This window comes from Micropterus salmoides, unplaced genomic scaffold (genome assembly GCF_014851395.1).
Source record: "Micropterus salmoides isolate LMB-PRFRI ecotype aquatic unplaced genomic scaffold, ASM1485139v1 Ms_hic_scaffold_23, whole genome shotgun sequence".
Lineage (NCBI taxonomy): Eukaryota > Metazoa > Chordata > Actinopteri > Centrarchiformes > Centrarchidae > Micropterus > Micropterus salmoides.
In genome coordinates this window covers 15503565-15517872 of record NW_024041484.1, presented here as the reverse complement: position 1 = coordinate 15517872, position 14308 = coordinate 15503565, and the positions used below count along the sequence as shown (strand labels likewise).

General features: G+C 41.5%; 1 protein-coding gene across 1 annotated transcript in view; it reads right to left on the bottom strand.

Moving 5' to 3' along the window:
• exoc4 (exocyst complex component 4) overlaps positions 1-14308 on the bottom strand; it is a 114297-nt gene that overhangs the window by 31884 nt on the left and 68105 nt on the right. Inside the window, exons 12-14 of the mRNA XM_038738614.1 lie at positions 12964-13066; positions 12040-12156; positions 524-660 (exon numbers count right to left, since the gene is read on the bottom strand). Coding sequence (XP_038594542.1) covers positions 524-660; positions 12040-12156; positions 12964-13066 — 357 coding nt within the window. The remainder of the gene's footprint in view (positions 1-523; positions 661-12039; positions 12157-12963; positions 13067-14308) is intronic.

Sequence of the window (14308 nt, the reverse complement as noted above, 5' to 3'; positions counted from 1 at the left end):
TGGGACGGAGAAACTGCTTGGTTCCACAATTAATATCATACTAACACCTTGTACAGGAGAAACAAGCACTCTGGGGTTTCTCTCTCTCACACACACAGTGACCTGTTTATGTGTAAATGCACACAGAAAAACAAACGTACACAGCGCACACACACAAATACACACCTACACTTTGGCAGCCTCTGTTAGGCTTGTCTTTATCACCCAGAGGCCCCCCCAGTGAGACTGAGGCCGACCTGTGACAGAGTCCAGATGGACTCCTAGCAGTCTGTCAGTCCTTTCCTGCGTCGCCTGGCCAGTTCATCACGCCCTCTATTATCCCTCTATACCCCCTCCCCTGTTATCCCTCTATACCACCCCCCTCCCCTCCCCTGTTATCCCTCTATACCCCCCCGGTACCTGGCCAGGTGTTACATGGTCCCAAGGAAGCACAGATGGATGGCCTTTCACTGCACCAATGTGTGAGCGATTGTGTGTGTGAAAGGATTTTGGCTCCTATTGCAGGTGAGCGAGCCGCTTTTACCTGTAGGCTGTGTTGCAGATTTCCTTGTACTCTTTGAGCTTGTCGCAAACCATCTCGAGGAACTGGTTGGAGTAGGCACTCAGGTCTTGCATTAAGCTCATTAGATCCTGGATGGACTTCTCCACTACCACTGTGCTCTGGAAGCAGACAAAGCAAAAACAGACAAAGTTAGAGAGACAGAAAAAATACAGGAGAAGTAGATTTTATGCGGTCAGATCCAGGCTGCTGTAGTGCCAATATAGAAGGATGGCTCCAATTTCACTTGTCTATCTGTCACCTGCAGCTGGACTGATGATTGGTACTGGAGAGCTTGTCAGAAGCCGTAACACTGTATTGGTGGAATGGATGATTCTTTATGTGTAAGTGAATCATTTGTGTGTGTTCTGAACTTGTGTGTTATGTGTGTTCTCAGGCTGAAACTGTGTGTGTGTGCATTTGTCATAGCGCACCCCATCACCAGGAGCCACGGCAGGGCTGTGACAGCAGCCATTACAGATTAGCCACTCCTGTGTGACTAATAGCTGGCCCGGGAACAGCAGTGCAGCTCCATATCCCCAGACACACTCACACATACGCACAGAGAGCAAACTTTTCAAAACACACACCTTTGAGCAATTCAAGAGCTGTTAAATGAGATTACAACTCAGTATATTCCAGTGTGCCTGCTCCTAGCACTTAACCAATCTATCTTACATCTCCAATAATAGTGATAACTTGCTATTAGTCGGGCGACAGCCTAGCCGCACTCACTATCAAACTCACTAAGACTGCAATAGCACTACTGTGTGTGACGCAGAGTAACCCCATACAAAGATACACAGAGAGGGAATCTTAAACATATGATTTCTGTTCATCATTCATAGGTTCTTAATATTCATTTGACTATTCTTCCTATATAAACTTAATATGGAGTTCCATTCTTCAGGCGTGAAATGGAAAATGTAATAGCTTTGTCAAAGATCTGTGGTGCAAACAATTGCAGGAGTAGAAGGTAGCGGCAACCAGAGGATAGTACTTGCTTCTTGGTGCTGCCTGCCAAAACCAGGCAGAAAACACAGACAACCAGATAATCTATTCTAGACTCAACATCTTGTTTACTAGAACAAATGGTTAAGTGCAATTAGATGGAATTATATGACTGAATCTTACATCTTAAGTCCCAGATCTGCGTTATATAATGGTAAGTATTATCACTCTAGCTCTTATCTATATAGTGTTATTTTTTTTAAACTTCCATAATAATATTCAAGGCCTGTAGCTGGCTGCCAACGTGGCTAAAAGAACTTTAGGGGGCAGTAGTCACTGGAACTGATCATCAAAAAGCATGGAGAGACCGCTGATGTGATAGAATGACATTAATATTAATAGCTCTTTCTGTGTTTTAGTTTCCCCCTCGCTCATTCTGCCACAAGCAGGCAAGCATGCATGTATGCGCTAACACGCACGCTCGCTCGCACGCAGCCACTCCACTGAGGGAAGTAATGATCCATAGCAGTGCCCGTGCCCATGGAGTGCAAACCAAGGCCTTGTCTCTGCCAAGGGAGCACCCTTTACTGTCCATGCCTGACTCCCTGTCAGCCTGCCAGGATAGGAAAAATACATAGGAGGAGGGCTAGCTGTTGAAGTAGCTCTGGTAGTAGCTACCACCACATCTTAGTGTAGGCTGGTGGTACCAAATAAATAACACAGGGAGGTCAGGTTGTAAGGTCAGCAATGCTAAAGCTGCAAGGGTTTCAGTGGGTGGCTCCAGAAAACTTCTCCCTCTCTGACTTCCGCAGTGAAGGGCATTATGGTCCTACAGTTTGTATGACCCAAGAATTAGATTATTTAGATACATCAAACTGGATTGATTTAATACATGCACATCAACAATCCCTTTGGGGAAACTGGACTGCTTAAACAGCATATATAATTATGATACATCAAGAAAAAAACATCAAGTACTGACTTTGGCATTCATAGGTCAAATGTGGAATGTCTAAACAACTGATCATTTCAATTAAATTCCAGTAATTCCAGTAGCTGCCTTAATATATGCAGCAGCTGGATTCTTACATGTTAAAATATGAGATTCATTTAAATGTGGGGAAATATAAGAAATTCAACATTATAGTATAGAGAATCACGGAAAATCCCTAAAGAAGTAAAAGAAAAGTAAGATTTGGAAATTTAGCAATAATAACGTTCACGCTTTGTCAGAATTATAACAGCGGCCCTCCACTCTTGCCATCTCGGCTTTCAGGACACAGAGCTCAATAGCAGGCAAGCCAGTGAATGGAGAAGAGTAAACAAAGGATGCCCGATCCATTACTCCAGCTCTAACAAATGCTCTTGCGCTCAGCTCCCTTGTCTAATTCTGCTCATTTAACACAGCCATTTGTCTCAGGCAGCAGAAATCATTAAAATGTAATCAAGGGACAGACTGAGAAAGGGAGGGCTGAGAGAGAGTGAGTAAGAGTGGTGGTTACATCTCCTCTATCTCACTTGACCGCTACAAAAGAGAAAAAATCCACTGTGGAATCTATGTCCATCCCAGTCACTCTCATTCTAATGTTTCAAGCTTAAATGTCAACAACATACTGCGCTATCAAGTGAAACAGACCCATATTTCTCTTGCAATTCTACTTCACAGCATTGCCTTACCCCTGAAACTGAGCTTGGTTGCACTTTGCCTCTACTCTTGTTCATCATTACTACGTAAAAGCATAGTCATCAAGGAAAATTAGACTTGCGTCTTGCAAATGGCTCCCGGAATTTGCCGGGGTAAACTGTTGTCGTTAAGAGTGCAATGAAGGCCACGGCCATAGTGGTTTAATGACAGCAACAAGGCAGTGCTAGCACACAAGAGTGGGGTCTAAGCGGAAAAAGTCATCACTACAGAGACCAAAAAGCAGGTGCTAAAAGTAGTTATTTCCTTTGGTTGAGTGAGTAACAAGCAAAACACAGGGACTGACATTAATACAGTAGGAGTGCAGGGATGTAATCTCTAAATTCCTCTGTGTTACCGTATTCTGTTGGCTAAATGCGAACTGTGTCATACTGATATATAAAGGAAGGTACGAAGAGGATTTTATTTAATTGAAAGGCAGTTTGTTTCTTAAGCTTTCTGTGTGTTTTCCAATCTGTTAAAAGTGAAAGGGGGACTTAAGGGTCTCAGGCTTGAATCGGAAACGGATCATGGATTTCCCCATTAAAACAGCAGGGTGCCCCCTTAAGGTTGTGCTGGGGTCAGAGTGTTTAACCCCATGCTCTTTGCCATTTCACTCACACCCTCGCCGCCGAACCGCTGACTCGTGTAATGCCAAAAAAAAAAAACACTCAGCAGTGCGTGTAAACAACTGCACACACCCACACAAACAAGAGCACGTGCAAAGATAACCTCTGTCCCTCCAACACACACACACACACACACACACACACACACACACACACAGGCTGTCCCCTCTCCTGGGTAAAGGGGGAGCTAGGCATGAGTGGGACATCTCCTTGACAGAACATTCATCAATGTCAGAGTAGAGCCACGTTTCTGAGACTCCCCTGACACACACCGAATGGCCCTCATGCTTGTGCCTGCTCGACCACAACACTTGCTTCTTTGTATGAGAGTGTGTGGGAGTGGGTTTGTAATCAAGTTTGTTTAAGCTCTGACAACAAAGCTGTGTGCGTTTGTCTACTGAGGTGTGTATAATGTGTAAAACAAAAACCACACATGACAAAATATGGCACCTAAACCTCAAGGGACCCTTACAGGATTAAGTTTAGGATTGTTATCTAAAATCTAAATTAATCTGCAAGAAAACAATAATGATAATCATCGCAATATAATTTCCCTCAATATCAATATAATAAATGTTCTATATATCGTCAATAAATATTTGGTTTAATTCATTTGAATCAAGGACAAATTAGTCTTTAATTTTTCCATAAAAATATTTATTTTGTTGAGGAAAAGGGACTGAAAAAAGATTTACTAATAAGATTTGTTGAAAAAGATATGATCATAATGGTTTTGAATGTTCTACCTCAGATTTAAGTGATCCACTGTTTGGCATCAAGTGTTTGTCACATTCTGATCATAAAGAAAAGTTTAACCACACAATTAACCATTTGGTCTCTTCACTTTTCACTCAGAAGCAAAAATCTGTCTTTAAACTTGAAAGAAATAACGATTTGACATATATTGTGATAATTATCGATATTGAATTAAATGAAATGGTTTTATTGTGATAACATTTTTGGCCATATCGCCCATCCTCACTTTTAACTGACTGAATATAAGGCTTTCAAGATTGAAATGTTTTCATTTTATCAACTTTCCAGGGGTGGTCAAACCTCCATCTTTGTGCGCATATTTACTTTCTCACACACAAACACACATCAGTTCTTCCCACATGACCTGGAAGTCACAAATCTAGAGCTGTCACCTCTAATCAACTACAAGTAACAATCCCTCTGATGGTCTGCAGTATACATATTTTTTACCTGCATAATGTGTTTGCATAAAAGCCATAAAATAATTTTCATCAGATTTTGGGTAAAATCTGTGGTATTCACATTGAATCTTAGATGTCACTGTAGCTTTCTATCATTAATTTACCCATTTTATTATCTCTCACCTCCACCATCATCACTTCTAACGCAAAGCTTAATACAGTGTTTTTAAATGTTCTAATTGAGAGATGAGGAGCAATATCACACTTGGCTGATTGCAGATGGGCTTCCATATTACACACGCCCTATTCCCACCCACACAAAAACACAAACGCAGGCTGAAATTTGGAGCTTCTGCATATGCTAATCCTAGGAATCACCCTAGAGTTCAGATTTGCCATTTGATTCCACAGAGTAACTGAGAAGTTCATTTTATTCATCACTCCATGATCCTCTGGGCGTTTTTACTTCTTGTGGATATGAGGCGGATGTCCTTACCATTTTGTATAATTATTTATCACTTATTACTTATTCTGAATCAATCTGGGTTAGGCCATCACTAGTTTGTGTGTGAGTGAATAAAAGTCTGTATGAGTTAGTGAGAGAGAAATTATAAAGCAGCTTAATGGATTCTGTGTGGGGTGTATGTTCCTCCATGTGCCCCATTAGGCCCATATGGATTCATTGTATTGGTGCGCGCAGACACACCCACACACCCACACACCCAACCATGTGTGTGCTCACTGCAACACAAAGATTGTCATTAGCAAACTCAGAGCACTAACTTGCTTCTAAAAATTCAAGCTGTAACTTTTATCAGGCGCCCACAGCCAAAGGGCATGTTTGTGGTGGAGCTGACATTTCAGATTCTCTCTCTTTAACTCATTCACTCCAAAGGCAAAGATTATGTCTTGTTACACACAGAGACTCTGTCAGCGGTAGCACTGCATTGTGTGAACCTGTACTACCCAAGGCTGTAGTTGGTGAAGCTGTGTTCTTCACTCATTTAAATGCACTCTTTCACAACACACACAGAGACAAGCACACACACATACATGTGTTATATATATTATAAACCTATTATGTTGATATAAATATGTAAACAGCATGAACAAAGCACAGCTGGGTCACATGTCTGAGAAAGCAACATTTTCATGGTGATCCAACAAATTTTCATGGTGGAGGCAAGTTGGGGGCCCAGGGCAACAGGGCGCGAGCCTCAGGAGTATATGTGTTTGGTGTGAGATAACCAGGCGAAGGTGGGTGGTGAGGACTGTTACACCTTAAGCAGCAAGAAAGAATGAACAGGAATAAGGCTCTGAGGTGAGCTAGACTAAAAAAAACAGTCTAGGGAGTTTATCAAGATTTGAATAGGAGAAAAGACTATAACATATTATATGTGTGTTACATCCACTATAATTATTATTCCAGTCAAGTCAAAATCAATCAACTAAAATATATAATTATCCAATTAACTGACAAAGTACTAATACTAAATACTAAGGTTATAATAAAAGTTAAAGAGCTGGAGGATTGGGGAGGGCTACTTTCTACAATCATGATTAAGAAGAAGGGAATGAGGACAGAGGAACCAATAGAGCAAGCAATTAAAGTCAGGAAACTTCATCCTACAACCTCTTCCTGACCTTTTACTTTTAAACGCATGAAAGTATATCTGACCAGTTTGAGATACTGCACATCATCAAGTTCAAGTGAGGCCGAGATGAGAAAACAAGATCAAATGATCTCTGGAAACCCCCACGCTGTCTTAGTGATTACAACTTTGTCTCTCTTGGTGGTGGAGGAACAGCAGATTGGAGGGATTCATTTCAAGTGCAGCCAAAATTGCTGCAAGTAAGAGTGTTTTTTTTTATTGAGGTGCCTCAATCATTGATAACTCTAAACAGCTGTAAAATTGTCGACTGGATACTTAGGCACAATCCATTTCATGACAGATAACATAGCAGAGTGCTCCTGATAATGTAGTAGAGAGCTCCTGAAAACATTTGGACTTAATGGAAAAACATTTAAATTCTTTATTTTCCTGTGATGGGCCTATTTTGGCAGAATTAAAAGGTGTGTTGTACAGTTTCGCTGAGATTCTCCTTTTACTAATAAACACGGGAATGGCTTTCGAGTTTTGTTTCTAGCTTCTATGTTTGCGGTGTGTGTCTCTCGGTGCGGGGGAAGTGCATGTGTGTGTACATGTGTGTAACCGAATACGTTTTCCTTCATTCTCCCACTCCCACTTGTGCCCCAATCACAGGGCAAGGCTGATGCAGCTAACAGGTGTATTGTGTTGTGATTGCTGTGTGTTGATTTGAACAGGGTGCTGAGAGTCTTCTTAATAAAAAGAAGCCCCCCTGCTCTAATCTCCTCTCACTGCTTGTGTATGTGTGGGTGTGTAGTGGTGGGGATGTTGGGGTGGGAGGTGCGGGGGGCAGCGGGAAGCCAATCAACAGGAAGCTATTAGCCCCCCACTAATAAACATTGCCTACACACATCATCACAAATAAAAAGGTCAGTGTCATTACAGTTACTGGAGGTGAATGTTCGAGTGCATGCACAAGTAACACGTGCATATGAGTGTGTTCCATCCTCCTCTCTCACAAAGCTACATGTGAATATGACATTTTAAAGGTCAAGATCATTAGCAGGTCATTGGCAGCTGAACAGTGAATGAATGAAATCAGTCTTAATCTGGCCCCAGAACAAGTTCCGTGTGCATACAAACACCCCGACACAGGCAAATACATGCACGTACTGTATGAATAGCCAATGCAGGGACACTTTGTGCACAAAACAAACACACACGGATACAAAAGGACTAGTTAGCAGCTATTGTTTGGGAGACACTGGGGACAAATCTGAATGATACTTAGCTGGAAAGAGAGGGCCTGTGTGTAATGTAATTATGGCACTGGTGTGGTCTTGGCTGATGAAGTAAACAAGCAGAATACAAACAATTCATCCGTACTCATTGACTCCCTAACAAACACATGTGCACCACATGCAGTGGGGACACGCAGGAGGCTTGACACGACTGTCTTCTGGACAGAGAAATGCGATCGTTGTTTTAGTGGGTATGTTTTGTCTTGTTGCACTTGTGTGAAGGTGCGTGTGCACACTGTGTATGCTTGTATGTTAGTGTGTCACAAAGTGAGTGTGTAAAGGGGACGGGGGGGGGGGGACGGGGGGTTAGCAAGATTAATGGAGTCAATCTCCAGAGCTATCCAGCAGAGTGACCATACCCTCCCTATCCTACTTTCTTCTTCTATTGTATTCCCCCCATCTCTCTCTCCCCCTCTACCATTTTCCCTCGATCTAACTCTAATTAAATGAATCAATCAGTGGCAACACCAAAGCTGGACAGATAGCATCACACTGCTAGGGCTATAACAGTGTGTATGTTTGTGTGTTAGTATACTGTTTGAGTCTAGGACGTGAAAAAAAAAAAAAAAAAGGAAAGAAAAACAACAGTAAAATGGGAATTATGGAAACTATGGTCACAATAGATGAAAGGTAGAGCACAACAAAGACATCAAGCAAGCAAGAAAGAAAGCCAGACATCAAATATGCCAAAATAAAAGTTTTATTAAGACTTAGACTTGCAGCTTGGTTGCCTTCCTCTTTTTCTTTAACACCACTGCTCCTCTAGAGACTTATCAGCCCAGGCTATGCTATCACACAGACACATGAATGGATGTTAACCTTTCTCTCTGAACTATATACTGTCCCAGTCAGCCCTTATCTAATGCTCCAAGTGGACAATATATATCCAGTGTCAGGTTCATAATCACATCATCATTATGTAATATATGTGCTTGATATATAAATGCAGTATTAGACGCCGCTGGTGCCTAGTGATAGGCAAATCATTGCCCATATCAATATTACTTATTAACCTAAGCCCAGTCTGCATGTGTATTGCTTATTAGGAGTTGTTTAAGTTAACCTTAGGCGTGATACTCACCTTGACTCCTGTACAGGGTTTCCATAAAGTCACTTTGTCCATTTCGAGCGGTGAGATATCACTGACAAAGGGTCAAAGTATTCATATAAAATAAATGTATTTAATAATATGTGTCCACTACAAAAGTTAATGCTATGGAAATGAATCGATAAATATTCTCTTCATGCTGCAAGGGGGTAGCAAAAATAGGCCAGAGATAAACCCATCCAATATCATATAGGGTCAGAAAATAATATACATTTCACATAGCTATACGAACATGTAACAGCAGGGATAGATTGAAGACTTAGTATTTCCGTGGGTCTTAAAATATATTTGTGTGCACTTGCATATGCATGTACGCCATTACATTTCTGCTTGACTCTGAACTCCTCAGCTCTATTCCAGAACACAACAAAACCACACGTGCTAAATGCTAATATATTCTTCCACATTGGAACTATTGCACCCATTAATGTGTGCTTGAGTGGTTGCAGAGAGCAGATGCGTCTATAAAATGTGCTCCCCTATGGTGTCCCATACGAGGCTCCAGCCAAGGTGTATGAGAGTGTGTTTAATGTGGTGTAGCAATATTGAGCTCTCTCCCTCTTGTCAACCACGCTGGCCCGGATGCCAGCAGTGTGTGTCTCTCTCTGATAACACCTGGCACAGAAAGTATCATGGCACTTCAAGGGAGCACATACAGTAACTGCATGCACACGAACATGAGCAAACTCAAACTCCTGCGTAGAAATACAGAAACAAAGACACACAAATGCACAAATACACACACGACCGCATCTGCTCCATTATTGAAAACTCTAGCAACCATTATATTGCATCGTCACTATAATCTTTAATTATCCATTGCAGTCAGAGTTGATCACCAAATCACCAAACTGCCAGCCAACATCTCCTGACATAAAGTACTTTGTGCAAACCCAGTTCAAAAGAAACAAGTTTAGTTTATACTTTCTGGATAAAAAGGTGTCAAATCCCTTTATCAAAAGCTCTCATGACAACTAAATGAATAATAACTACAAACTAAGGAAGAGAGCAGTCTGCCATAACAGTGACACTGTGGATGAAGGCCATCAAAGAAAACAGTGGGAAGGCTCTCAAATTGGGGACCAAAAACACAACTACATACAGGTAGCAAAACATGATACAAATACACACATGAAAAAGTACCCAAACCACACACAAATGCCATCTTGACCCTGAAATGTGAATGGCAGCAGAAGAAGAAGGGAAGGCTCTTTTATTTAGCCCAATTAAAAAAGGCAAAAAGCCCAAACAAAAGGAGTATTTTACTGCACTCCCCACTATCAGCAGAAAGGCTCATTAGCCACAGCAGCATAATTAGCAAGATGCTGCACTCCTCGTTAAGGAGGGGCCCGAGCCGTAAACAAACCCTGCTGAACTCCAAACGCCCACGGTCTCTCGCTCTGTAATGATCTGCCACCGCTGTTCCCTCCCTGTGAGAGAACTAGGCACACAGACAGGAAGGCTCTGACAGAAACAAACACACAGCAAAACACACACACACACACACACGAGGTCTGCTACACAAACAGACTACCTCTCTGGGACACTGTCTTCCTTGACAACTGCATGGACCAAAGCAAACCTACACACACACACACACAGACACACACACACACACACACACACACAGACACACACACACACAGACAGACAGACAGACAGACAGACAGACAGACAGACAGACAGGTCAAAGAAATACGCGTGCGTGACATTTTTACAATATTGTAGACAAAGAGAGCCATACTCCACCAAACATCTAGACAGTCTGACAGCTGAGACATTCTTGAAAATTCTTGCCAAATGTTTGGATCTTGAATTTGGCACTGCTGTAATCTTCAACCTGCCATGAGCTTGTTATGATAAAGAAAGGCTGCCAAAATCAGCAAGATGAGCCGGTGGTTAAATGTGGTGCAGTGTCAGTGAGACACTCAAAATCTGTAAATTTTTTGATTAAGTTTCTAGGTTATAGCCAAGTTTAGCAGTTTTTATTTAGTGTTACTTTGGACAAATTTCATACATCACAATTGAAATCCTATCCACCTCCACTGTATTGTTGCGTCAGCACACGTTTAAGAGGTGGACTTCTGAAAACATCAGCACACAAAAAAACAAAATTTGCTTTGCAAAATACCACTAGAAGCTAGGAAATCTGAGTAAACAGCCCATTTTCAAGGGAAATAATGACTCTCTCATGGACACATATAAATGTATACTTAAACACATAGACACAGCTTGCGCCGCATAGAAAGACATCTCTAAAATAAACACAAGCAAAGCAAAACTATAGTTATTGACTGCTAGTGTGGTCATGCAGTGACACATGGTGTTGTGTATGTGTGTGTCATGTGTGGCTGCAGAGTGAAGTTGAGCCAAAAACACTCTACTTTCTCTGGCGAGGTTAGTCATTGTAATCACAGACTTGCTTTCTGTAGAAAATGGCCCAGGAAAAAAGAGAATGGTAGACACAATGTGTATGTGCATGTAACCACCAGTTAGCAACAGCTACAAACTCAAAGATCAAGCCCAATTTCAGCCGCAATTATGATCCTGTGAGATAGGTGGTAGGTGGGCATAATGATCTGAGAGCGAAACAGAGTGTGAAAGTGCGTGTGTGGAAGTGTGTGTGTGTGTTTCTGCCTGCCCCTGAACCAACTGAGATCACACAGAACTGCAAGGTGAGTGTACTCAAGAGAGCCCTCCTCCATTGAACAGGGGTACAAAGGGGAAACGGTGCCAAGCACACAGGTAGTGTGTCTTTTCTTAAGCTTTTCTAACTACTCAAATGTGTAAATGCTATTCACATACGGTGTTCACAGTTTGACCTGTTGTATTTAAATAAGGCCAACAACTGATGGCAAAACTTGTGAAAGCAGGTTAAGTTCTACATACACAGAGAACACAATGTCATTAACACCTGTACAATCAATGTGTAATCCAAAAGTAATATGTTGTGAAGCTGTTAGAGCCCACAGTCTCTTGATTCAACTCTATGATGATTTTTGAGGCCATATGTGGTGTTATATTAACCTGCTTTACGTTCCACAGATGTTCATTATAATTCATTCCCACCGTTTAAGTTCCTCACCTGCAGCAGAGGTCTCTGGACACCCAGAACCTTCATGGTATCAGCGCTGGCAAGGATCTTCAAGGGGTCAGCTGCCTTGCTCACTGCCTCAATTTCCTTGTTGATCTCTGTTCGCACCTTATGGTTCAGTGACAAAAGTTTACGTTATATGGGTCATATTTAATGGAATAAAGCCAGAGTAATCAATAACTCGATGTTTGTATTCAAAAGTCAGCCTGTATTTTGTTCTTTTTTGTGTTTTGTTTAGTTTTAGTTTGACATTTTCTAAAGGTAAAGATAATGCAGAACTAAAATGATGTATGTATGTAAGCTACTTTAAAACCCAACGAACACATGATGCAGAGGTGTTTACTGTTATACAGCAATCGTCTCTCTTTTTATGTATATATGTACCAACACACAGGAAGTTATCAATCTTCTGGCCATTTATCTGGCCACATATGGACAACCATCAGCTTGGAAATTACAAGTTTTTGGGGTAAGAACAGGTATTGAATGAGGAAATGTTGAAAAGATTAAGAAGTACAATGGTCCCCAGCACTATGTTATTGTGTTGTTTACTTCTATCAGTTTTGAGAAATCCTAAAGGGGTAGAGTACAACATTTAGGCAACTTGACTTTAAGGACAAGAAGCCCAAAAATTGCATCAGCAGAATTTTCAAAATTATAACTAATGGTAACAAAAGGTCCAAGCTATTAAGTAACAAGAACAGATGGAGACTTTCAAAAAGAGACTACATATTTTGAACATAAAGTGAGTACCAGTCTGCTTAGTCTTACCAGTGTCCCATAACTGAGGTTTTTCCAATAAAACAAAAATAATTTTCTGGGAAAGCTCAAATGTTCCACTGATGTTTTGCTTTGGGTATTGATATACCACTCTGTCAGACACAATGAAAGGCATTAATTTATCACTTCACTAACCTGGTTGAGGAAGAGGTCATTGATGTAATAAGTGAGGAAGGCTCGGAGCTGGCACTGCTTGGCCTGGCCCGGCCCCATGTTCATCTCTATCTCCTGAATGAACCTGGGCAGAACAGTGAAGACAAACAAACATTAGAACAGCTAGGATACACCAACATTAGAACACCACCTGTGAATAGAGGCTAACACACCACCAAAAATGTTCTGAAATGTTATCATAGGAGCAATGAGACACAGGCTTGTGACCAGCAACACAGTAACCTTGCATCAATGGGTCCGACATCGACTGGGAAGGTTAGATCTGCTGTGGGAACTCATTTTGGAAAGCTTTGTATGAGTCTCAAGGTGCCTTTGAGCAAGGTAGTTAACCTAAAAGTGCTCCAGTGGAGCTGGTCGGTGCCATTAGAGCAAGAGTTTAGTTATACTAGGCAACTCTCAGGTGAGAGTGTGTGCAGCAGTAACAAAAGCGTACAAAAAAATTGTTTGTAAAGGAAATAGAAAATTCTACAACAGTTCTATATAGTAAAAAGCGCAAATACTGCACAAATTAACAGCCTTAATGACCAGGGCTTCAGTTTGCATGCTCTCTGAATTCCCCCAGAAAGCTGGTGTCTGGTTGGTCAGATAGGGTCAGACAGTAATGTATGGGTTGGTAGAGGCATACACACACACCTCGTTTGTCAGAGAATCATTGGTCACTGGCCTCGTCTCACACACACCACAGGGCAAACCATGCAAGAGTGGGTGCCTTCTCAAGCGCTCAGCACATAGAAATGCACAAATAAATCAAACTCCTCACAAAAGAATTCTTTGACCTACAAGACCCATAATTTATATGACCTAAACATATGGACGAAATATTTCATGTTAGAAAAGCATGAAAAGCTGTAAAAAGAGCAAAGCTATGACTCTACCTGGTGATTTGGATGGACAAAACCAGTTTTTAAGACTTCATTGCTTGGATACAGTGTCTGCACTAATGTGCAGTGGGAGTCAGAATGAGGAGGCTGCAGTATTGCAGACAACCAGGGACACATAGTCTATGCAGAAACTATAAAATCAGTGGAGGTGAATGACTGATCAGCAAAAGTTACGCTTGCATGTACATCCACAAACAAACACATGCATGCACACGCACACTTAAAAACCCATGCAAACACACAAGGAGCACAAGCTGTAAGATCACACTACTCAGCATCGCTACCCAATTAGTCAGCAAGAGCTGAGGCAAGCGTGTGTATGTGCATGCAAACGTGCATGCACGTGCTTGGGTACGTGCATCCTTGTGTGTCAGAGTGAGCAAGAAACTTAAACCTATTCTAAATCCTTCATTGATTCCCACTGA